The sequence below is a fragment of the Protopterus annectens genome, chromosome 7.part0 (genome assembly GCF_019279795.1).
Source record: "Protopterus annectens isolate FY-2018-M chromosome 7.part0, PAN1.0, whole genome shotgun sequence".
In the NCBI taxonomy this organism is placed as follows: domain Eukaryota; kingdom Metazoa; phylum Chordata; order Ceratodontiformes; family Protopteridae; genus Protopterus; species Protopterus annectens.
In genome coordinates, this window is record NC_056739.1 from 1,082,398,047 (window position 1) to 1,082,422,937 (window position 24,891).

General features: G+C 42.9%; 1 protein-coding gene across 1 annotated transcript in view; it reads left to right on the forward strand.

Annotated features, from left to right (window-relative positions):
• IQGAP1 (IQ motif containing GTPase activating protein 1) overlaps nucleotides 1-24,891 on the forward strand; it is a 1,927,315-nt gene that overhangs the window by 1,680,007 nt on the left and 222,417 nt on the right. The window contains exon 30 of the mRNA XM_044076373.1: nucleotides 12,126-12,261. Coding sequence (XP_043932308.1) covers nucleotides 12,126-12,261 — 136 coding nt within the window. The remainder of the gene's footprint in view (nucleotides 1-12,125; nucleotides 12,262-24,891) is intronic.

Genomic DNA, 24,891 nt, shown 5'->3' on the forward strand with positions numbered 1-24,891 from the left:
AGGGTGGAGTGGATTTCCAAAGTGATTAGTTTGTGGTCGGATCCAACCAGGGAGGAGCTGACTATTGGTATAGAGCAACGGTCGTCCATGTTAGTAATTATCAGGTCAAGGATGTTGCTGCCTCTGGTGGAAGTAAGAACGAGCTGGTCCAGGGCATTGAAATTGATGAACTCCAGGAAACGTTGGGCAAGTGTATTGGTACATGAGTAGTTTTCCCAGTTAATGGATGAGTAGTTCAAGTAGCCTAGTAAAAGAGTTGTAGATTGGACCCAAATATTTTCCAGGGTGCTTAGGAACATGGAGTGTGAGTCTTGGGACATGGTTGGGGACCTATACAGGCTGCGACCTGAATTAATTTCTTACCCAGTGTTAGCTGCACCTGAAGTATCTCTGATGCATTATGTTGGGCTACCAGTCTGGAGGTGTGCACATCCTTTATGAATATGGAAACCCCACTGCCTTTGGAGCTTCGGTCCAAGTTCTGGGGCCGAAGGGTGTGGAATGCGTTATAGCCCGGTAGTGCAGGGGTGCTTTTTGCTGCCTTGAACCAGGTCTCTGTTACAGCACAAATGTTGATGTTCTCCATTTAAGTAGTGCTTCAGTGAGTGCATTTTGAGATTTAGACTTCTAACATTGAGCATCATGACCCTCTGATTGCATTTATTTGTAGCTGTTACAGTGGTAATTTAGTCTTTGGAACACCGCCTAAAATAGGCACTATAGGGGTGGCAAGAGCCTTGGGCAATATCCGGAAGCCCAGGGGTGACAGATGCAGGCCATCTCTGGCAAAGCATCGAGGTCTGTCAGTCATGTCATCCCAGGCAGACAGATACTGGATCCCCTTAGTCTGACACCAGAAACTTAGCCAATTGTTGAAATCAGTCATTTTCTGCTTGTACTGTGGTATCATTCTGTGAGATGGTAGGATGCTGCTCAGGGCTAGGGTCATGCCCGCCTAGGCTACATAATCCGAGAGCTCCTCCATGTTTCTCTCCATGTAGTCCAGGGAGGTAAGGTGCGTCTCAGATCATTAACACTCTCATGTACAATGACAGAGTCATATTTGTACCTGTTATTGAGGGACCCGAGTGTGTGTGTTATGTGATGGATCCTTGCACCTGACAGGCAGCTTGACTGTTACTTTCTCCTTATAGTGAGTGGGACATCAATGTGCTTCACTATCGAGTCACCTATGGGCATGCTGTTTTGCCTTAGGGGTTTTGGTTGAGTGACACACTGTTTAGGAGAGTTGTGTTTCATGATTAGTGTTGTTGTGGTTGAGTGTATTTCTTCCTTGGAGGTCTCTGCTGCTTGGATAGATTATTTTTAGAGCCTCCGCTTAGGTGGGTATGTCGTTTGTGTTTTATGTGATGGCAGTGCTGGCGTATGTTCTGGAGGGCTATATGTTACATGTGGTGTGGTGCAAGTGTTGACCACCTCCTCTAGACCAGCTTGGCTGTTGCATTCATCATGGTAAGAAACCACCTGATGTTATCAGGACACATTCTGCTAGGACAACTGCTGCCTCTACTGCCTTCCTAAAAGGGGTACCCACCAAGGATATTCTGGAGGCTGCTACCTAGTCTTCAGTGCATACCTTCACCAGACATTACCATTTAACAGCCTTCTCCAATTCCAGAGCAGGATTTCCCACTACCATACTGTAGGGCATCCTTTCCTCACCTTAATCTACCTTCCACCCTTCTTCTCAGCTTTGGGAGTCCTCCCACAAGTCAGGACTGCAACGATGAAACACAAGGAACATAGTACAGTTATGTATACTTACCATAAATGTAGATGTTAGTGTATTCACTGTTGCAGTATTCTTTCCCTCCCTCCTTCCCCGCTAGCCTAAGGTAGGCTTGAGCAATCTTCTTCTCTAGTCAAGGGGTCCCTCCTCTTGCCCTCTTTCCTTGCTTAGGTTCTCCGTCAAAAACCCTTGACTTTGACTTCCATCTAAGATGGCTACTACCTTCTGGGGGCAGGAAAAAACTGAGATCATGACTTCAGCTGACTCCCCTTATAACCAAGCATACTGACGTTGGTCGAGGCATCTGCCGGCTGTAGGAGGCGGGAGAGTTTTCTCTGGTAGTCAGGCCAGCCAAGGACTTCCATGTCAGGAAATCCCGCAAATCAGGACTGCAACAGTGAATATACTGTTAACGTTTACATTTATGGTAAGTATACACAACTGTACTTTCTTCCTGGATGAAAATGTGATTCAGGCCTTCTCCAGGGAGGATATGCAGAAGACGTTAAACTAAGCATTAGGCATCGTAACAACTTGTGGTTTTCCTTGAATCTATCCAAGTCAAATCGTGAATTTGAGACATCGAATTTTATCTTGGAATCCCTCTTGGATACACAACAGTGCAAGCTTTTCTTGCTTCAGGAAAATGCCTAGAACCTGTGGAAGTTCTTTTTGCAGATGTGGCCCAGAATTCATTAGTGTCACATGGTATGTTTCCAGAGGCAGTTTACAAGCTCCATTCACTTTGGACAGTAGAAAACTAAAAGGCCATTGGACCAGTATGTTTAAACTCTTCAACAGTTGGTGTATGCTTCTAGTGCTCTTATCAGGAGTGTGTTCACACTAGGTATCTGTGTCAAGGACACTTGATTGTTGGCTCACACCATTAGCTTTGTACCCCCAATTTAAGCTTCTGCATAAGGAGTATGAGGTATTCCATGAGAAGGGGTTTACTTCATAGCAGGATGCCCTAAAGTCCCTTTTCAGCCTTTCATACACCTTTTTACCAATTTTAGACACTCTTAGAACATTGCTTGGTAATGTCCTAAAGCCCCTTTTCAGCCATGCTTACTAATACCCCCCCTTTTTTTTTTTTTTTTTTTTTTTTTTTTTTTTTTTTTTTTAGTGTTGCTTGGTAATGTAATGAAGTGTTTCATTCACTGTAGAGATTTCCTCAAATTAAGAGTTAACAAATATGGGAAGTAACCTTACCTAATTTTGAGGGTCCGCAGCAATGGAATTCACTTTGTCACCCTTGTTTAGGGCATTGTAGCTGCTGCCATTTATAGTGATAAATCCTCCTGCAAGCAAACTTCAGGCTTAGTCTTTTAATCTTCTCTGTTTTCTTTGTGGTACTGCCCAATTAATTTTTTCATTACATTACTGATTTTCTACTTGATGCCACTTGCATTAATTATAATAAAAGGAGAAAAATCTCGTTAACAGTTTTCATCATCATTACGTGCATACAAACTGCATTATAATGTTCTTTACTCTCATTTATTACAGTGTACTTGTGCACTTTTCAGTTCCTGTTGACCTAGTTCTGTTTTTCATGCACTTTACTGTTATTTTGTATATTGTATCCCCAGTGCATGATTGTTTTATAAAGTTTACTTACTTCATCTTGTAATGATTCCTATCTTTCTGTATTCAGCACTTTTTGTTGCTTATTTAATGTGTGATTTCCACTTTTGTGTGATTGTTTTCTTGGCTACTAATAATGTTAAACTTAAGTTCTTATTGTGCCTCAGCATTTCTAAATGTGAACGACAACTAAGCAGCAGCATCAGTGTAGTTAATATATTATGTCAGGACATTTAGCAAGGTGTCCTTAAACCCATTTAACTCAACACATTCCCAGAAAATGTGCTCCCAGTTTCCTCTCTCCCTCCCTTCACATCTCCACCATTGCTTGTACAAAAATTCTCTGAAGTCTACTTGGAATAATAAAAGTATCTATGGAGACTTTTCTATGCAAATAATCTTATGGACGTTATAACAGAGCTAGAGGTCTTACATATTTCCTTCCATTGTTTGGTAATTATTTGTTCTACTTTTCCCCTCTTAATGTTTTCTAATCTCCTATAATTTTTGTAGTTATCAGTGTCATGCAGAATTTCTCACTAGCTATTCCTTTTTTGATATCTTCTTCTTGTTTCCATTAACAAACTAACCAGTGCTGATCTTTTATTCAGTGCTCCCCTCTCTGTCTATATTCTGAAATACCCCTGTTACAGAAAGCACTCTCTAACTTGCAGCATCCCATTTACTCACTCTTCCCTTCCACCTTGCTTGCTTCCAGTAGTGTGAATGCTTTAATTTTTCTCCAGTTACTTCCTACCGTATCTTGCTTGATGTCCTTCAAGAATGCAGCTGCAGTCCTGACATATGGGTTGTCCTGCCTCAGGCAGCCCCTCGGTCGGCCGGATTCCAAAGTCTGGGTCCGGCGTCAGCTGTTGTCGCCTCTTCCCCAACATCAGAGAGGCTGGGGTATAAAAGCATCAGCCGACGCCATCTTCTTCAGTCTTTCTTGCCGCGCAGTGCCCGAAGCAGAAGCAGTTCGCAAGTGCCGGTCGGCCAGCTCCTGTGTTTTCAGTTACAGAAGTCATCAAAAAGCTAAGTACCCCGTTGGGGAACCTTTTCTTGCCTCAGTCGATGTCAGATAAAACTGCAAAAGTTAATAATTCTTTGTCTTGTGGTAAACAAATACCTCATAAGGACTTCCATTCTTACTGCCTTCCCTGCCTGGGCCCAGACCACGACGTTTCGGCCTGTGCTTGCTTCAATAAGCGCACACTCAGGCGCCGGGCAGATTTTGCTGAAGACTTTTTTGGGGAAAATTTCTCCTATATCATGCCGTCGGAACAACCGACAACACATATTTCCAAAAAACGGAAGGACCGGGACCGGCATTCTCGGCCCGTGACTTCCACAGACGCCACGCCAAAGCCTTCCGCGAATGCATCGGTCTCTTCGGAGGCGGTAGTTCAACCGCCCCAGACCAACGACACCGGTTTACCGCACACTTCGGTCCCGGAGGTTACCCCGGTGCCGGTTGTTGATTTTCCTCCTGAAACCGAAGCCCAGGATTTACCTGACACCATACCGGTGGATAAAGTTACTCCAGCATGTGGGGCAGCTAGGCCTCCGGTCTCTATGTCCATCAAGGCCTACACACGTGCTAAGGCTGCCTGCCAGGCTAAGGCTCACCCTCCTAAAGCCTTTTCCCACGGTTCCAGTTCTGATAAACAGATCATGACTTTAGTTGCAGATCTAATTTCTTTAATCAGAGGTTCTCGGGCACATCCAGACAGAGGTTCTCAGCCGCCTGCAGATAAAAGGCCTGGGGTTGAGCAGACAGATACCCTTTCCTCAGATGAAGCCTCTGGGGACTCAGATCATTCAGATTCCCAGGAAGAATCCTTCCAGGCCTACGAGGATTCTGATGCTGATGAATCCATTCCCTCTGCCTCTCCTACAGAGGATATTTCTTTCGGGGAAATTCTCTACTCCATGAGAGAGCATTTTCAGTGGCAGGGCAGGATTTCTCAGACTCCAGGAAAAGGCTTCGGACTTTCCTTAAGTTACCCCAGCACAAGCCTTTAGCTATACCCCCAGTGTTAGATGCATTGGATGATGTGTTCTCAGACTCCAGTACTTCTCCTGATTCTCTCCCTCCTGCTCCTGTCAAGCCAGACAGATATTACAGGGTTCCTGAAACTCATAAGCATCTCTTTAAGGCCCGCTCTGTGGATCTAGAAACTATTTCTCAGGGGCCCAAAGGAGTGGCTACTTCCTCGGCCAAAAACCCTTTGCCCGCAGACAGGGAATCTAGGTCCTTGGAGAGATGGGGAAAAAAAGTTTATACCTCAACCACCCTTGCCATGAGGGCACTTAAAACTGTCTTTTTCATATGTTTCAGTATCAGGATTTCTTGATGGATGATTTGCAGAAAAAGTTAGCCTCTCCTGAGCCTTTAGATAGAAAGGCCTTGCAGGATTTGGTTCATAATACTCAGCAGGTTAGTAATCATTTTCTTCAGTGTGGTTATGATGCATTGGAAGCTTCATGTAGGGCAGCTATGACAGGTGCCGTCATACGTAGACATGCTTGGTTGAAAGAACAGGCATTGCCAGATCATGTTAAAGTAAAGCTCCTAGATGCACCTCAGGAAAAACAGAAGCTATTTGGTGCTAATGCACAGGATGTGTTGAAATCTATTGAGGAAAAGGCTAAGTCAGTACAAACAATCAAAGATTTCCTCCAGGTTCAGCCACCGAGGTTCAGCAGGAATTGCCCTTCAAAGAATTGGTCCTTTCCAGTCACTGACAAGTTCCAAAGGGGAAAAAAACAGGCGTGCTCGAGGTAGAGGGCAATACCGAGGCTCCTACAGGGGCCGCCAATGGCAACCAACTAATCAGAGAAGGGGCGCAGGGACTTCTACTGCTCCACAGGGACAATCACAATGACTTTGCTTTGACACCACCGACCAAGGCTCAAAGAGAAGCACCTTTAGGTGGAAAATTATCCTTATTTTCAAAGAATTGGCACATCTTAACAAAGGACAAATGGATTCTGGGCATAATAGACAAAGGTTACAGGTTCCACTTCCATACCTTACCAACAAGACAAGGCATGCCAAACCTGCCACAAAATCAAAGGGCAGAGGCACTCATACAAGTTTCAAACCTGTTACAGATCAAAGCAATAGAAAAAGTTCCTCCTCAGGAACAAGGCCAAGGGTTCTACTCAAGACTGTTCCTTGTTCCAAGAAAAGAAAAGCAATGGAGACCTATACTGGACTTGTCCGCTATAAACACTTTTCTCATTGTGCCAAAATTCAAAATGCTGACGTTACAGCAACTTCTTCCCATGCTGGGCAAGGGGTCTTGGCTGGTTACTCTGGACCTCAAGGAGGCATACCTGCATGTCCCAATCAGACACAGTTGCAGAAGATACCTCAGATTTCTTGCAGGGTCAGAGCATGATCAATTCTCAGCAATGCTGTTTGGCTTATCTACTGTGCCCAGAGTATTCACGAAATGCCTGACATCAGTAATTGCACATTGCAGACTCCAGGGGATACAAATATACCCTTACCTGGACGACTGCCTTATACAAGCGGACAGCAAACAAGCCTTGATAAGAAACTTGGACTATGTCATACACTTACTACAGGCTTTGGGATACACAGTCAACATTCAAAAATCAAGACTACTGCCATCCCAACAAATAATTTTTCTAGGAGCCAAACTGGACACAAACTCACAAATGGCTTTCCTCACAGAAGAAAAACAAGAACAATTACCAGATTACTTCAAAAGCCTAGCAAAGCTCACCCAGATGACTGCAAGGAAAATCCTGCAGGCCCTGGGTTTCATGGCATCTTGCATTCTTCTGATCCACTGGCAAGACTCCACATGAGAAAACTACAGTGGTACCTAAAAAGTTTATGGTCTCAACACAGCCACAACTTAGAAGAAATTATACCACTCATTCCATGTCTTCAAAAGGAATTTTTGTGGTGGGCACAAGCAAGTCAATTAAACAAAGGCATGTCCTTCAACCCTCAAGCAAGCCAAACCATTACAACAGATGCCTCAGATCATGGATGGGGGGCGCACATGGAGGGCAGATGCATGCAAGGGCAATGGGCTCCCCGGGAAATGCATCTGCACATAAATCAAAAAGAGATGTTGGCAGTGATCCATGCAATCGAGGCCTTCGGAAAATTTCTTCAGCAAGGTCATCTGCTAATAAAGACAGACAACACCACTGTCATGTGGTACATAAACAAACAGGGAGGCACTCATTCTTACCCCTCTGCAGACTAACAATGACTCTTTGGGAAAAGGCCCTGAAACTGAACTTACAGTTGCAATCCCAGTTTGTTCCAGGCAAGGACAATGTTCTGGCGGACAGTCTAAGCAGAAACATTTTGGACCCGCACGAATGGATGCTGCATCCAGACATTTTTTCGCAAATAACTCATGCATGGGGAAGGCCGGACATGGATCTCTTTGCCTCTCACCTCAATCATCATCTGAAGAAGTTCTGTTCGAGGACACACCATCCTCAAACCTGGAGAATGGATGCTCTCTCCTTCAGCTGGGATTCTCTGACAATCTATGCATTCCCACCTCTACCATTAATGACCAAGGTGTTACTAAAGATCAAAGCAGAGCAACCGAAAGGTATTTTGATAGCTTCAGACTGGCCAAGGCAGCACTGGTATCCATTACTAAGGAGCATATCTCGCACCAAGCCGTGGCCCCTGCCTCAATGGCCTCTGCTTCTAACTCAGCACAATTACAGGACTGTTCATCCCAACCTGCAAACATTGCAGCTGACAGCTTGGAGGGTTCCATGACTTCTACCCATATCTCTCTCTCCAAAAAAGTTCAAGAGATCCTACTGGAAGCACGCAGACCTTCCACCAGAAAAACTTATTCAGCCAAATGGAAGAGATTCATCACCTGGAATGCCAGCAAGGGTCAGGATGTATCAGTAATAAGCATGCCACAGATACTAGAATACTTGGCAGAAATGCTTTATAGTGGCCTTTCATATTCTTCCATAAAAATACACGCTTCAGCAATCTCAGCAAAATACAACTGTGATCCACCTGTGTTTTCACATCCTTTGCTAAGACAGTTTCTAAGAGGGATAAAGAATATCAAACCTCCCAGGAAACCTCCAGTGCCTGCATGGGACCTCAACTTCGTCTTGGAAAAATTAACTCTTCCTCCTTTTGAGCCAGCAGCATCTTCAGAAATGCAATTTCTCTCCTGGAAAACAGTTTTCCTGTTGGCAGTTACCTCAGCAAGAAGAGTCTCGGAGATACAGGCCCTCATGGCAGTACCTCCATTCCTCATTTTTCATCAGGACAGAGTTTCTTTAAGAACCAATCCTTCATTCATGCCAAAAGTGATATCCAGGGTGTCTCTAAATCAAGCAATTCACCTGCCTACTTTCTTTCCCAATCCTCAAAATAAAGGAAAAAAGCTGCTGCACACTTTGGACATACACAAACAATTACGCTACTACTTGGACAGAACAAAGGCCAACAGAAAGTCTGACCAACTATTTGTAGCCTACGCTGCTGGAGTGCAAGGAAAGGCAATTTCCAAACAAACAATTTCAAAATGGATTGGACACTGCATCAGATTCTGTTACTCTTTCCATGGAAAAGGTGTGCCAGCCAATATCAGGCCACACTCCACCAGAGCTATAGCCACCTCCACAGCCTTTCTAAGAGGGGTGGCTACAAAGGACATGCTAGAAGCGGCTACATGGAGCTCCGTGCATACATTTTCCAGACACTACAACCTGCCTTTATACTCCAGATCCCGAGCAGGCTTTGCTTCGGCAGTCCTGCAGGGCATTTTAGCTACACCATCTTTTTCTTAGATCCTACCACCCCCAGCTTGGCTATGGTATTCAACCCATATGTCAGGACTGCAGTTGCATTCTTGAAGGACATAGTACAGTTTTGTACCTACCATAAATGTAGATGTCCGATAGATATGCAACTGCAGTCAGGTTTACCCTCCCTCCTACCCCTCTGTAATTTACCTTTTTGGGTCCACTACCACTTTTCCAACTTAGCTGGGGATAGCTTTTATGGTGTATCTGTTTATTACTACTGTGCATGTCTGGAATTTTATGCATTCTCTAAATTTAGCCTTCTTTGGAGGGCACCTGGCGTCTGGGGAAAGAAACACTGAAGAAGATGGCGTCGGCTGATGCTTTTATACCCCAGCCGCTCTGACGTCGGGGAAGAGGCGACAGCAGCCGACGCCGGACCCAGACTTTGGAATCCGGCCGACCGAGGGGCTGCCTGAGGCAGGACAACCCATATGTCAGGACTGCAGTTGCATATCTATCGGACATCTACATTTTTGGTAGGTACAAAACTGTACTTTTTCTGTACCTTTAGTTGTATATATTCCTTTTGGCACTATCTCCTTTCTCCCCTCCCTCAGTGGTTTAGTCTTTAGCCAATTTGCAGGAGTTATATTTTGTATAATTAGCACTATTCTCTTTAAGTGCTTGCTTCTAAGATCCTGATTTGTCATCATCATTAGTATCTCCACCTTGTTCCACCATCATCTTTTTCCACCTTTATCTCCACCTTCTGCTTGCGCCTTATATAAGTCTCAGTTGCATAATGTATACCCTCAGATTAGGTAGTCCTAATTCATCCTGTTCTGTAGGAAGAATCACTTTATCCCACTTTACTCATACTCTCTTCCCAGACAAATTCCTTCAACTCTACTTATTGCCATCCACATTTCGTCTGACTGACAAAAGTATGTTTGACCAGTCTACAGGTCCAGAAGAACTATAAATAAATATTTCCACTGCCTTCATCTTACTGTGTGTGTATTATACAAGTATAGCTTTTGTTTTCAGTCTTTCTTTTTTAATAATTTTTGGCTTAGTTTCTTCCCAAATATCATTTGCTGCCGCAAAATAACACTTTTTAATCCATGCACGTAAATATTTCCTCTTTTTGTGTTCCCGTAAATATGGGTGATATTGAACTGATTTTTGAGTAGACATGTAATGCAAGTTGCAGGCAATTTTTTTGCCTTCATTTATTATCCCAAAAATAGTTGCAAGTGTTTTAAAGTATCCCACTGCACCCTAATGGTCATATTCAGGATTTGTCAAATACAAGATTCTGGGCCAGATTCTAAAAGAGATGCTCTCATTGCAAGTGACTTACTGCAGAGTAAGCCTGCCCAGATTCCGAAAGAGTTGCTGTCGGTCTAAGTGACTGACTTTGGTGTAAGTGCTTACAGTAGGGGCCAGATTCCAAAAGACCTGCTCTCTGTGTAAATGACTTCCTTCAGTGTGGTACGCAAGAGTTAGTTACACTGAGAGCAAGACTTTTGGAATCTGGCCCAGTATCTGCAAACAAAGCTAGTTTTTCTTGATTACCTCTTATAGATTTGTACATCTTCCTTTTTACTATACTTCTCTCATGTCTCCCAATTAGGCATAATTTCACTTCTCCTTATATACCTTTTTTTTTTCTAATAAATGCTTGTAAAATCACTTCACAACTACCTTCCTTTCTCCACTATTGTCTTTACCTGTAATTAGTCCTTGTACCTTCTTTTTGCACTGTTTAAGACTCTTGTCCTCTTTACAAACCCAGTGCTAACCTCTATGCCTTATTGCACATATTACCATTGCTTGGTTATTTTTATTATTTTTTTTTTACTATTTTTGCTATATTTTTTCTTACAATTTTTTTTTGCTTTTTGTAGTTTGTAATTTATTTGTATTTTACACATCTTGGAGCTTATCTCCCCGGGCCTCTACTGAAAATGGACATGTATCCAGTTAGACTAGCCCGGTCAACAAATGTAAAATAAAATAAATACATCATTTATCTTGTTAGCTATTAGTTCCAAGTAGGTTGCAAATAAGAGAAGGGGAAGAGAACATCCCTGGCTGGTGCCTGTATTCAAACTCAACCTGCAGTAAGGATTCCTCTCTTTTTTTTTTTTTTTTGCCTCTGATCTGTCATACATTCTCCTTATTAACTGTTCAATACTATTTGGGAACACAAAACATTGCCTTGCTCATGAATTCTAAACCTTATTGCTTTCTCTGCATCCAGACTAATCAGTGTTAATGGTGTTGCATCCAGACTAATCAACCTTAATGGTGTTTTTTTTTTTTTTTTTAATCTTCTAATTCCCTCTGAATCAGCATTGTTCAGTTAATATGGTCAGATATTTGTCTTCCACAAAACACATCAATATATTTAGCTGCAGCCCCGTGTTTGAGTGTTAGTAAATATGGAAATAGTGGGAATGTATGTGCGGCCCTAAGCTCTAGTGTAGGGATGAGACGGGTAGGCCAACGGGGAGCAGTCACTTTATACATGGGAGTCTGGCAGGTGAACATGGGCTTATAATGTGTCCAAGTGTGTATTCCACCTCTTTATGTAAATGCACTTATTCTTCTATATTTTCAGTAGTTATCTCGTCACAGGACTTCCCAGCTCCTTTTACTCATTTTCACCTAATTGATTCTGTGGTCTGAAGTAACTGAACAGTCAGAGGGACTGTACTTCCCTTTGCAGATTTTCTTCTCCCAACATTGTTGGGTGTCCAGGAGGGAAGGACTGGACAGAAGTTTATGAAACAAGGGCCTGACCAATTTGATGTTTAAGATCTGTGTTTACGATCAGCACCCATTTAACGGGTTGCCTTTTCATGTGGCTGATTATGTTGCAGGAAATATTCATTCTTTCACAGCTGAGGTGATCTTTCTTCATTTGTATTGAGTACTGTATACATTGAATTAGTTTTCAATGTCTCTTAACAGTCTGTAATTTTCCTTTTTAAAATAGGTGAAGGTGCTGGGAACCCCAGTGACCCTAGCAAGGAAGCACTGGCAAAAACAGAAGTCTCTCTAACACTGACCAACAAGTTTGATGTTGCTGGAGATGAGAATTCTGAGATGGATGCTAGGACAATCTTGTTGAAGTAAGTGATTTTAAGCCCTGCTTTGAGCATTGTGGTTTCTTGTGCACAAAAGTACTACCACGGAAAGGAATACTGCCTGTATATACGTTTCTTTTCTTGCTCTGTATTCAAACAAGAAACTGTATGTAGCAGAGATGTAGCAAAAGTACAGCAAAGAGTGCAGCTGTGCTAGAAGCAAGGTGCTAGAGTGTGCATTCTGCTTTAGCTGATGTGGCAGTGTTTATAGGTCTAGCATTCAGAAAATGTATTTATTTATCCTTTGTTGACCGAGTTTGTCCCACTAGGCTAGTAGCCTCTTTTTACAGAAGACCTGAGGTGGTAGTTGTACTACTAGGAGAAATTTGCAGGACATTTGGGAGCTTCCGCTACTCTTTTTGATAGGTACCGTGTGATCTTTTACATCTATCTGAGCTACCACCAACTGGAGCAGATGGGACATAATCTCATCAGAAAGATGAATGAAAGCCAATACTGTATTTGTTGTCACTGGAGCACTTCATGTGCTGCTATTGTAACTGTAGCAAGACTTTTTTTTTTTTTGACTGCTGAAGCATGTGCCAGAGCAGTGAACTGCACTGGCTGCTAGCTAAGATAGCTATGGCTCTGGTATGTAGTATTTGAACAAGTGGTATTTGGCTAATGCCACAGGCTCAGGTGTATGCCTCTGCAGTATGACTTGGCTGAGGTTATCTTTCGTAAATGAGGAGCTCATAATTTCCATTATGGTCCCCCTTCCCATTTTTAGTGGAAAGCCTCTTCATCCAGCCTGTCTTCAACCGCCTCTTAGGATTTTGTTTATTTATTTACATTTTGTTTATTGGATTAGCCCTACTAGGCAGAGCCCATTTTTACAGGGTACATGAGAGAAAAAAAGTTCAGATATGAAGAAGCGTAAGCACCAACAGAGACAGAACAGAAGTCCTTGAAAATGTACCTTGTTTCAGTAAGGGTTGGGAGGGTGGCCTAATGGTTAAGGCGTTTGCCTTACAAACACAAGGTGCAGGGTTTGAATCTCACAAGGGATAATTGGCTAGGCTTAAAATGGCTCGCAGTGGCAGTTAGCTTAGTACTAATCTATGAACCTATAAACCTATAGACAAATCAATAACAAGCCTGCATTATTTCTGAAAATACTTATGGAATGGAAATGCACAAGAAATTGTTGGCATAGTTTTAAATTTCAACATGGTGATGATTTCAAGTAGTCATTTTTTTAATTTGAACCTAAATTTGAAGTGTGGAAAAAGGAGCTTGGAAATACAGTAGAAATCTAATAGGAAAAAAGGAAGGAGACTGGAAAAAGATGATTTTTGTGCTTGATGTGCATGAAGAAAGGAGAACATAACTGAGGTGAGGTGAAATAAAAATGAGGGATGCGTTATTGTAGACCAAGACTAAAAACTGTGCAGTATTGAAGGGCAGGAGACATTTGTTTAGGGAAATAGGAAAGAAGAAGTGTTCTATGTTGTAAGAGTAAGCAGTTAAATAGAATGGGGGTACTTACAAGTATGCACCAATTCTAGCTATTATAGTTAGTACATGTAAGGCAAGTGTAAGTATTAAGGTGGCAAATTATGATTGTTTCTCCAAATTTAGGACATGCTACTAGGACTTTGAGATAGGCACTAAAAGTATTTCTGCAAGTGGTAGTCACTTCAATTAGTTGCATATATATCCATTTTCATACGAAAAAGGATCTTGGAGCTCTGTCTCCAAGTTTCATTTTTGTTTCATTGATCTATAACTGGCATTTAGTACTGGATCTGTGTTGTACCACTGAAGTAATGAGCTAAGAGACTGCAATGGTTTCGACATTTGTGTGTAGTGATAACATTGTTTTGGTCCCGTTTCATCATCTGTAATTCAACTACTGGGTACTGAGCTGCTGTCGTCTGATGTGATCCAGCCATTAGTTAGCCAGTGCTCCAAGCCTAAAGCTCCTTCAGACATGCTTCCCATAATTCCCTGTGTTTTTCCTTACATGCGATCTAATTTGCCGAACAGTCGATCCACTACTGAAATTGTCACCCTTCTACATTAATTTTATTTGATTGGTTAAGATCAAATATAACTATGTTAACATCCTATTTAAGTTCTACTGAGCTCTTTCTTTAAAACATTTAGTTATAACTTTGTCATGTGTATTGCAGTTTTTCTTGCCACAGCTCCAGTGCATAAGAAAAAAAAAACTCTTACAGTATATATATATATATATATATATATATATATATATATATATATATATATGGGTTCATGTCACTTGGTCGACAGTTCATATGATCGACAGTTCATTTGATCGACAAGCATTTGCCCCCTACCCCAATGTTGTGCGACCCTGGAGTTGATATATATAGTTAGTGTGGGGCAAAGCCCCCCACCTAAAATGCTTGTCGATCAAATGAACTGTCGACCAAATGAACTATCGATCATATGAACTGTCGACCAAGTGACATGAACCCATATATATATATATATATATATTATCGCAATGTTTTTTTTTTTCTGGTGAGTGTTTTCTTAGATTTGAAAGATAGGCAAAGCATTAAAGATGTATTCAAAGTGTGGACTTCCCATGCCCCCCCCCAATACCTACAATTTCTACGTGGGGTGCTTGGAGCCAGAACATCTAATGTGATCTGTAATTTGTGTAAGGGCTTTGGCTGTAGATCCCTGGCTGTCTGGTGTATGTAACAAGTTACTTATCCAGAGATTGTTCTGATTATCCAAGGTATAAGTAGAGAAAAGACAAGCGGAAAAGAAAAGCTGATGAATTTGGTCCCTCTTCTACTCCTAAGGTACTAAGCAGACTATCTTCCATGGCACTTGCACCTACTCGGCCTGGTATTAATAGATTGTACAACAAAAGAAAGAAAATCAAAAACAGAGCTAGTTGAGGACACACCACGACTATAAGAAGCTGACCATTTATTGAAGTAAAATATAACAAAACAAAAACAACGCGTTCCCAGTAAGCGCTTTCACATTCCACATGAATGCTTCATCAGACTGTTGAAAGAACACTGAATTAACCACCCTTTAAATATCTTGTCTCTCTCATTCTACCAATCATGTGTTGTTCTCATGAATAATATATCCAAATGACATCATATGGTCGTGTGATGGTACTATTCCTTAAATTCAGCCATGATTCATGTGACTATTATCTAAAAACATTTCTAAGTTTATAAAACATACTAAAACATATGCTTATTTAGTATACATCTCGTATGAAGATGTAAAATGCATCTATGTATATCTAGAAAACTGCATTATGTATAATATAACACCTCTACTCAAAAGACATAATATAAATATAGGTAAAAACAACATATAAAGAAATTAGTATGAGAATCAATGTACAAAATCTAATAACACATCTTGAACTATACCTCTCTAAGATCATAAAATGACTATAATAAAGGGCATAGTGTTTTGAGGTTACTACGGAATTCTAGCTAAACCATATATCTGCCTATAAAATTAAGCAGGTATAATAATAATGCCATAAGCTATCATATCATGACATATAATGAATTTTGTTAAAAACATCCTAAAAAATGTGTTTAATAATGTAGTAAGAAAGCTGTGGTGTAGCTCATAAAGCTAAACCTCATTGTATTATGGTGACCTATACCTATGCGATTTTGGAACAGGCTTCCTGTTCATGTTGAGCAGAGCTCTTCCCTGGCCTTTAAATGAAGTTTAAATCAACAGATGGGGGATCGCAGATTTACACCTGAGGTAGTGCCTATGTCACATATGTTTAGATACACAAGGCATAGGCACAAACCCATGCCATCCTCTTGCCTCTATGGACATATATTGGGTAAAATCGGGTTATTTTGGCTAGGCTTGTAATGGCCGTTAAGCCATTAGTCTAGTAATCTTCTATGAACATATGGAGTTTCATGCAGGATAGGCATTTTAGGTTATGTTTTCTTATTGTATGTTTGTCCTGGGTGATGCAGGGGCTGGATATGTGCCCTTCTGGCTTGCCACGTGACATCACGACTTACCAATCCCTTCCATCTCAATCAGAGAAGCAAATTCATATATGTGGCAAGTTGGAGATGTCTGAAGATAAAATCTCAGACATTACCGTGTGCAGAGGGCCTCCGTAGAGGTTGTCTGATATGGTGCGTGCATTTTTTTTTTGCACTGGCCAAGCAATTATGTAATTATGTATTGGCTGGTAACATTGGACCTCAAGGAGGCGTACCTGCATGTCCCTATCAGACAAGATTGCAGAAGATACCTCAAATTTCTTGCAGGTTCAACTCATCAATTCTCTGCATTGCCCTTTGGCTTATCTACTGCGCCCAGAGTGTTTACGAAATGCCTGGCATCAGTAATTGCCTTCTGCAGACTTCAAGGAATACAAATATACCCATATCTGGATGACTGCCTGATCCAAGCGGACAGCAAGGACATACTTCTGAAACACCTGGCGTTTATAATAAGACTGGTGAACTTTCTGGGATACACAGTCAACAAAAAGAAATCAAAACTAATACCCTCTCAAACAATAATTTTCCTGGGTGCCAGCTTGAATACAAACACCCAGATGGCTTACCTCACGCCAGACAAACAAGGGCAACTATCTCAATACTTCAGCAAAATGGCAACCTTCACCAGGCTGACTGCAAGGAAAGTCCTGCAGGCTCTGGGATTCATGGCATCTTGCATCCTGCTGGTCCCATGTGCAAAGCTGCATATGAGGAAACTTCAGTGGTACCTAAAAAACTTATGGTCTCAACACAGCCACAGTTTGGAAGCAATTATACCACTCATTCCATGTCTTCAAAAGGAATTTCTGTGGTGGGCTCAAGCATGCCAAAGGAACAAAGGTCTCCATTTCTGCATACCTCAAACAAATCAAATCATCACAACAGACTCCTCGGACTACGCCTGGGGGGCACACATGAAAGATCAGTGCATTCAGGGAAAATGGTCCCAAAAAGAGAAACACCTACACATCAACCGAAAGGAAATGCTAGCAGTGCAAAATGCTATTATGGCCTTCAAAGACCTTCTGCATCCAGGCCAGCTATTGATAAGGACAGACAACACCACAGTGATGTGGTACATAAACAAACGGGGGGGGGGGACTCATTCATACCCCCTGTGCAGACTAGCCATGACCCTTTGGAACACAGTTCTGGAATTGCAAATCCAACTTCAGGCACAATTCCTGCCAGGGAAGGAAAACACACTGGCAGACAGCCTAAGCAGAAATATGACAGACCCACATGAATGGAAGTTGCATCCTCAAGTTTTCGCAAATATAACTCAGGCATGGGGACAGCCAGACATAGATCTCTTTGCTACCCACAGGAATTACCAACTGGAAAAATTTTGCTCAAGGACCTATCATCCACAGGCCTGGAAAGTGGACGCACTTTCCTTCAATTGGACAACATTGACAGTCTATGCCTTTCCGCCTCTCCCTCTGCTGCCCAAAGTTCTACTAAGAGCTAGAGCAGGGAGGCCGAAAATGATTCTCATTGCTCCAGACTGGCCAAGACAACACTGGTATCCACTCCTGAAGAGCCTGACGCATTCCCCTCCATGGATCCTACCTCTAGTGCCTCTTCTGTTGTCCCAGCACTTCAAAACTATTAGCCAGCTCAAAACCCTAAATCTAGCCGCATGGAGAATCCCTTGATTTCACAACAGACCCTCCTCTCCAAGGAGGTGCAGGATGTCATACTGGAGGCCAGAAGACCTTCTACTAGAAAAGCCTACTCCGCCAAATGGAAGCGGTTTTGTGCCTGGAATCAGAAAAAGGGCCAGAATCCTTGGGTTATAAATATACCTCAAATATTACAGTACCCAGCTGAGATGTTAAACAGTGGACTTTCCTTCTCCATCAAAATCCATGCTTCAGCCATTTCTGCACATTACAACACAGATCCTCCTTTATTCTCTCATCCTCTCTTAAGACAGTTCCTCAGAGGGGCTAAGAATATAAAACCCCCAAGGAAACCACCAGTCCCTGCTTGGGACCTCAACTTCATATTGGAAAAACTGACCCTTCCTCCAGTTGAGCCAGCTGCTTCAACAGAACTACAATACTTGTCATGGAAAACAGCCTTCCTCCTGGCTATCACCTCAGCACGCAGGGTTTCGGAACTACAGGCCCTCATGGCTGTGCCAACCTTTAATCATTTTCCATCAGGACAGAGTTTCCTTACGAACCAACTCTACCTTTATGCCAAAGGTAGTATCCAGTGTAGCTTTGAATCAGACTATCCACTTACCTACCTTTTACCCTAACCCACAAAACAAAGGGGAAAGACTACTGCATTCCTTGGACATTCACAGACAACTACGTTATTATTTGGATAGGACAAAGCCATTCAGGAAATCTGAGCAACTCTTTGTGTCCTATGCTACAAGGTGCTCAAGGAAAGGCTATCTCCAAACAGACAATCTCAAAATGGATAGCCCACTGCATACACTTTTGTTACTCATTTCATGGAAAAGCTGTGCCTTCAAGCATCAGGCCCCACTCCACAAGGGCCACAGCTACCTCTGCAGCTTTCCTCAGGGGGATTCCTACCAAGGACATTTTGGAAGCAGCCACTTGGAGTTCAGTGCACACTTTCTCCAAACACTATCACTTTCCACTTTACTCAAAATGTAGAGCGGGATTTGCCACAGCTGTCTTGCAGGGCATTCTTGTTCCTCCTAGTTCCACTTAGTGCCTGCCACCCCTACTTAGCTTTGGGATTCTACCCATCTGTTATGACTGCAGCTTTATGCACGATGAACATAGTACAGTTTTGTACCTACCATAAATGTAGATGTTCGAGTGCTCATACAGCTGCAGTCCAGGTTTCCCCCCCCCCCTCCATCCCCTCTTAGGACAGGTCTTATGACAAACACCTTCTCATACAACCTATTTGGGATATTCTTTTATGGTGTATTTGCTTGCAACTACTGTTTTATGATTATTCTATATTGCATGATTACCTAAGTTTATGTTTTGCCTTCCTTCTGGGGGCACCTGACATCTGGGGCAAGAAAAACTGAAGAAGATGGCATCAGCTGGCTCTTTTATACCCTTGCCGCACTGACGTCAGGGAAGAAGCGACGACAACCGACGCCAGACCTAGAATTTGGAATTCGGCTGACCGAGGACCCGCCTGACGGCAGGATAACCCATCTGTTATGACTGCAGCTGTATGAGCACTCGAACATCTACATTTATGGTAGGTACAAAACTGTACTTTTCATTACATCACCTTTAGTTGTAATAAAATGGAGGGCCACATTCTTTTCCTTTTGTTTCATATCCTTGTGGAGAAAAGCAACATTTTTTTTTGCTCTGCCAGTCCTCGTGGCGCCATTTTTAAAATCCCCTGCAGCCCTGTCCTGCCTAGTGTTTTTGAAACCTCTCCGCTGCCCCAAGAATTTAATCAATAATACTAGTGTATGTACCCTACAGCAATTTAAGATTCATTGTATTGCTAACACTGGTGTAGTTCTAACCCAGTGTGCTTTTGCTAGCAGCCTACCACAGATATAAATTCCCCTTTTTTTCTCCTGAATTACTTCTCAGCCCTCTAACAGCTAGTGCTCTTTTCTGTTGCTTCCCTGCTTAGCCACTAAGTGGCAATGTTCAACGTTTAGCTAAATACCTATACTGGCTATCAGTATTGCTACTGCTCTCCAAAGCCTTTCTGCCCTGTTTCTCCCCTAACTACCTCCTCTCTAACCATACTAGTAATTTATTATACTCCACTACTCTACTAAGCCCAGTTACATCTTCTAATCATTTTAATTCCTCTGCCCCTTCCAACTCATTTTCAGTGCTTTCCCATTGTGCCGTCTTACCTTTGAGGTGTTCTTTACCCCACTGATAACTTTTCACTGGCTGTCCTCCTTCTCCTTGGCTCCCCCCTTCACTCTTACTGACACCTGTCAGTCACCTTTCTCTCTCCCAGCCTCACCCCTCCCCACTCTGTTTCTATGCTTGCCATCCTCCCCTGTTCCCTCCTCCTTCTTCTTACCTTCTCTCCGCCCCCAAATCTATTTTGCTCTGCCAGTCCTTGTGGCGCCATTTTTTAAATCCCCTCCAGCCCTGATCTGCATAGGCTGCTGACTCTGCTCGTCGGGTAAGTGTTCATTTTACTGCTTGACACTTATTTCTCAGATTGGAAACTGTTTAATTTTTTAATGTCTGACTCCATTAGCTTGCTTGTTGGGAGAGTGTAATTTTTTCTCAAGCTATACTGTTAAAATTGAAAACTGCCTGTGAGATACTTGCTTGTGAATGTGCGTCTTTCACAGATTTTACATAGATGATTAATGTATAATGTGTGCCTCGAAGTATGTTTTTTGGTGAGTTACTGCTTTGCTTAGTAGTTGATTACTGTATTGGGAGCCTGTGACTTCAATTTTTGTCTCTCCTGCTGTGCTGGTGGCTCTTTCACCTTTTTTAACCTGTTTGTGGTTTCCTGCTCTACTGTGAACTCGTGGCTCGGTCCTCCGAATCTACTTCTGTGTTGGCGGTTCTCTCGCCATTACTTACCCAATAGTCTGCTCATGTCATGTTATCTGTAATGTTGTTATGCTTCCTAACATGATAGATGGCCAGCTTATTCCGTAGTTATATCTAGTCTAATGTATGCCTTAACAGCTTAAGTACTGAGCCCCTGTGTATTGCCTTGCTATTCCTAGCTTAAATTTACTTGTATAGCCCATATACCGAGCCCTGGTGTCAGAGATTTCAACCTTTTACAATAGAAAACGTCACTCTGCCCATGTACCAAGACTTGGATGTTCATCGTGCATACAGCTGCAGTAATCACAGATGGGTTCTCTGCCGTCAGGCGGTCCCTCGGTTGGCCGAATTCCAAAGTCTAGGTCCGGCATCTGTTGTCGCTTTCTTTCCTGACGTCAGAGAGGCAGGAGTATATAAGACACAGCCGACGCCATTTTCTTCAGTCTTTTTTTGCCGTGCGGTGCCCGAAGCAGAAGCAGTTCGCAAGTGCCGGTCGGCCAGCTCCTGAATTTACGAAAAATTGGAAACCGAAGTCTTCTTTAAAGCTAAGTACCCCGTTGGGGAAACTTTTCTTGCCTCAGACCGATGTCAGACAAAGTTAACAATTGTATTTCTTGTGGGAAGCAAATACCGCATAAGGATTTCCATTCCCTTTGCATACCTTGTTTAGGCCCAGACCACGACGTCTCGGGCTGTCGCTTTTGCACTACTTTCAATTAGCGCACTATTAAGCGTCTGGCGGAGTTCGCCCAACACTATTTTGGTAAAGCCTTTAATTATAAAATGTCGTCGGAGACTCCGACTACCATTTTGTCCAAAAAACGCAAGGACAAGGACCGACACGCGAGGTCCGCGGTCCCTACTGACACCACGCCAAAACCGGCTACACGTGGTCCGGTTCTCAGCGAGATGCCTATGCAGTCCCTGACTACCGACGACACTTTCTGTAACCAAGACCGCAGGTACCTCGGCCCATACCCAGACTACAACCACCGAAGCCACTGTGAGCGTTGAGCCTCCTAATGTGAACAGGTCCATTTCCACCCATGGTGTCTTTAGACCCTCATCTTCCTTTTCCATTAAGGCCTTTACTAAGTCCAAATCAGCCAGACATCCCAAGAGGCCTGTTGCACAGGGCCCATCTCCAGGCCCCATGCCTAAAAAGCAGATGCTTAAAATGGCTGAGGATTTAATTACTCTTATCAGGGGTTCCCAACCCCCTCCAGACAAGAGACCCAGAGTGGAGGAGATTCTCCCTCTTCTGATCAGGGCTCCATTTTTTCAGAACATTCTGATGTAGAGGAACACTCTTACTCCCCTTTTGAAGATTCTGATGCAGAGCAGTCCATTCATTCTGTATCTCCTCCTGAGGATTTTTCCTTTGGGGAAACCTTGCACACATTGAGGGAACACTTCCATTGGGAAGGCCAAGACTTTTCTGATTCCAAGAAAAGACTTAGGGAATTTCTTTTGTTACCTCAACACAGACCTCTGGCGATACCTCCTGTCTTGGACATACTTGATGTTTATTCGGAGGCTTGCCTTAATCCGGATTCCCTGCCTCTTGCCCCAGTCAAGCCTGATAGGTACTATAGAGTTCTTAACTCTCACCAGTTTCTTTTCAAAAGCCATAATGCTGATCCTGAAACCATTTCTCAAGGCCCCAAGGGAATGAAGGCCTCTACTGCTAAGAATCCACTTCCTTCCGAAAGAGAGTCAAGATCCTTAGAAAGGTGGGGAAAAAAGGTATATACCTCGGCCACCCTAGCCATGAGGGCCTTAAATTGTCAGTTTCATATGCTTAAATATCAGCAGTTTCTGTTATCACAATTAAGAGATAAAATGTCTCAACCTGAACAACCAGATTTGAAGGAGTTGCAGGATATGATGCATAGTGCAGAACAAGTGGGTAAACACACCTTACAATGTGGCTATGATGCCCTAGAGGCCTCAAGTAGAGCTGCTGTTACAGGATCAGTCATTCGTAGACATGCATGGCTTAGGGAACAAATCTTGCCTGATCATGTGAAAGCTAAACTACTAGATGCTCCTTTACAAAAGGATGTGCTATTTGGTACCAATACTGAGGAGATACTACGGAAAATGGAAGAAAAAGCCAAATCTATGCAAACTGTCAAAGCTTTTCTACAGGTTCAACCTCCACGTTTTAGCAGAAATTGGCCTTCAAAAAACTGGTCCTTTCCAGCCACAGACAAGCCCCAAAAAGGTAGATACAGGCGCACAAGGGGCAGAGGACAATCACAAGGATCATATAGAGGCAGGCAATGGCAAACTCCAGCACCAAGAGGTGGCGAAGACAGTGCACAACAATACAGGAAACGGACACAATGACTTCCCCCTTTCCATGCCAAGCAAGTCTCAGCTGGCAGCACCCTAGGGAGGAAAGCTGGCATTATTTACAAGAAATTGGCATATTGTCACAACAGACAAATGGATCCTGGATGTTATAAACAGAGGCTACAGATTTCATTTTCACACTCCAAAAATGAGAGGCATGCCAAACCTGCCACACAATCAAAGGGCAGAGGCACAACTACAAATTTCAAAGCTCATAGACATGAAAGCTATTCAAGAGGTACCTACTCACGAACAAGGTCAAGGTTTTTATTCCAGGCTATTTCTGGTACCAAGGAAAGGAACCGACTGGAGACCCATTTTGGACTTATCCATCCTGAACACATTCTTACTTGTACCAAAATTCAAGATGCTCACATTACAGCAGCTTCTTCCCATGCTGGGCAAGGAGTTTTGGCTGGTAACATTGGACCTCAAGGAGGCATACCTGCATGTCCCAATCAGACAAAGCTGCAGAAGATAACTCAGATTTCTTGCAGGTTCAATCCACTATCAATTCTCTGCATTGCCCTTTGGCTTATCTACTGCGCCCAGAGTATTCATGAAATGCCTGGCATCAGTAATTGCCTACTGCAGACTTCAAGGGATACAAATTTACCCTTATTTGGACGATTGCCTGATCCAAGCGGACAGCAAGCACATACTTCTGGAACATCTGGCTTATGCAACACGGTTACTGAATTCTCTGGGATACACAATCAACAAAGAGAAATCCAAGCTAACACCATCTCAGAAAATAACTTTCCTGGGTGCTAACTTGGACACAAACACCCAGATGGCCTATCTTACGCCAGAAAAACAGGGGCAACTAACTCAGTACTTCAAAATACTAGCAAATTGTACCAGGCTTACTGCAAGGAAAATCCTGCAGGCTCTGGGCTTCATGGCATCTTGCATTCTTTTAATCCCATGTGCAAAGTTGCATATGAGGAAACTTCAATGGTACCTAAAAAAAACCTATGGTCTCACCACAGCCACAGTTTGGAAACAATAATACCAATAATTCCATGTTTGCAAAAGGAATTTCTATGGTGGGCCCAAGCATGTCAAACAAACACAGGTCTCCCATTCTGCAAGCCTCAAGCAAATCAAGTCATCACAACAAGACGCCTCAGATTACGCCTGGGGGGCGCACATGACAGAGAGGTGCATTCAGGGCAAATGGTCCCAAAAGGAAAAGCACCTTCACATCAATCAAAAAGAAATGCTAGCAGTGATAAATGCAATTACAGCTTTCAAGGACCTCCTGCATCCAGGACAATTATTGATAAGAACAGACAACACCACAGTAATGTGGTACATAAACAAACAAGGAGGAACACATTCATACCCCCTGTGCAGACTAGGCATGACACTTTGGAACTTGGCTCTGGAATGGCAAATCGAACTTCAAGCACAGTACTTGCCAGGTTTGGAAAACACGCTGGCAGACAATCTAAGCAGAAATATGACATAGCCACATGAATGGAAGTTGCATCCTCAAGTGTTTACAAAGATAATCCAAGCGTGGGGGAGGCCAGACATAGATCTCTTCGCCTCCCACAGGAATCATCAATTGGAAAAGTTTTGTTCAAGGACCTTTCATCCAAAGGCCTGGAGAGTGGACGCCCTCTCATTCAGTTGGACAGCATGGACAGTTTACGCTTTCCCACCTCTGCCTCTTCTGCCCAAGGTGCTCTTGAAAGCAAGAGCAGACAGACCGAAGATGATACTGATCGCTCCAGACTGGCCAAGACAACACTGGT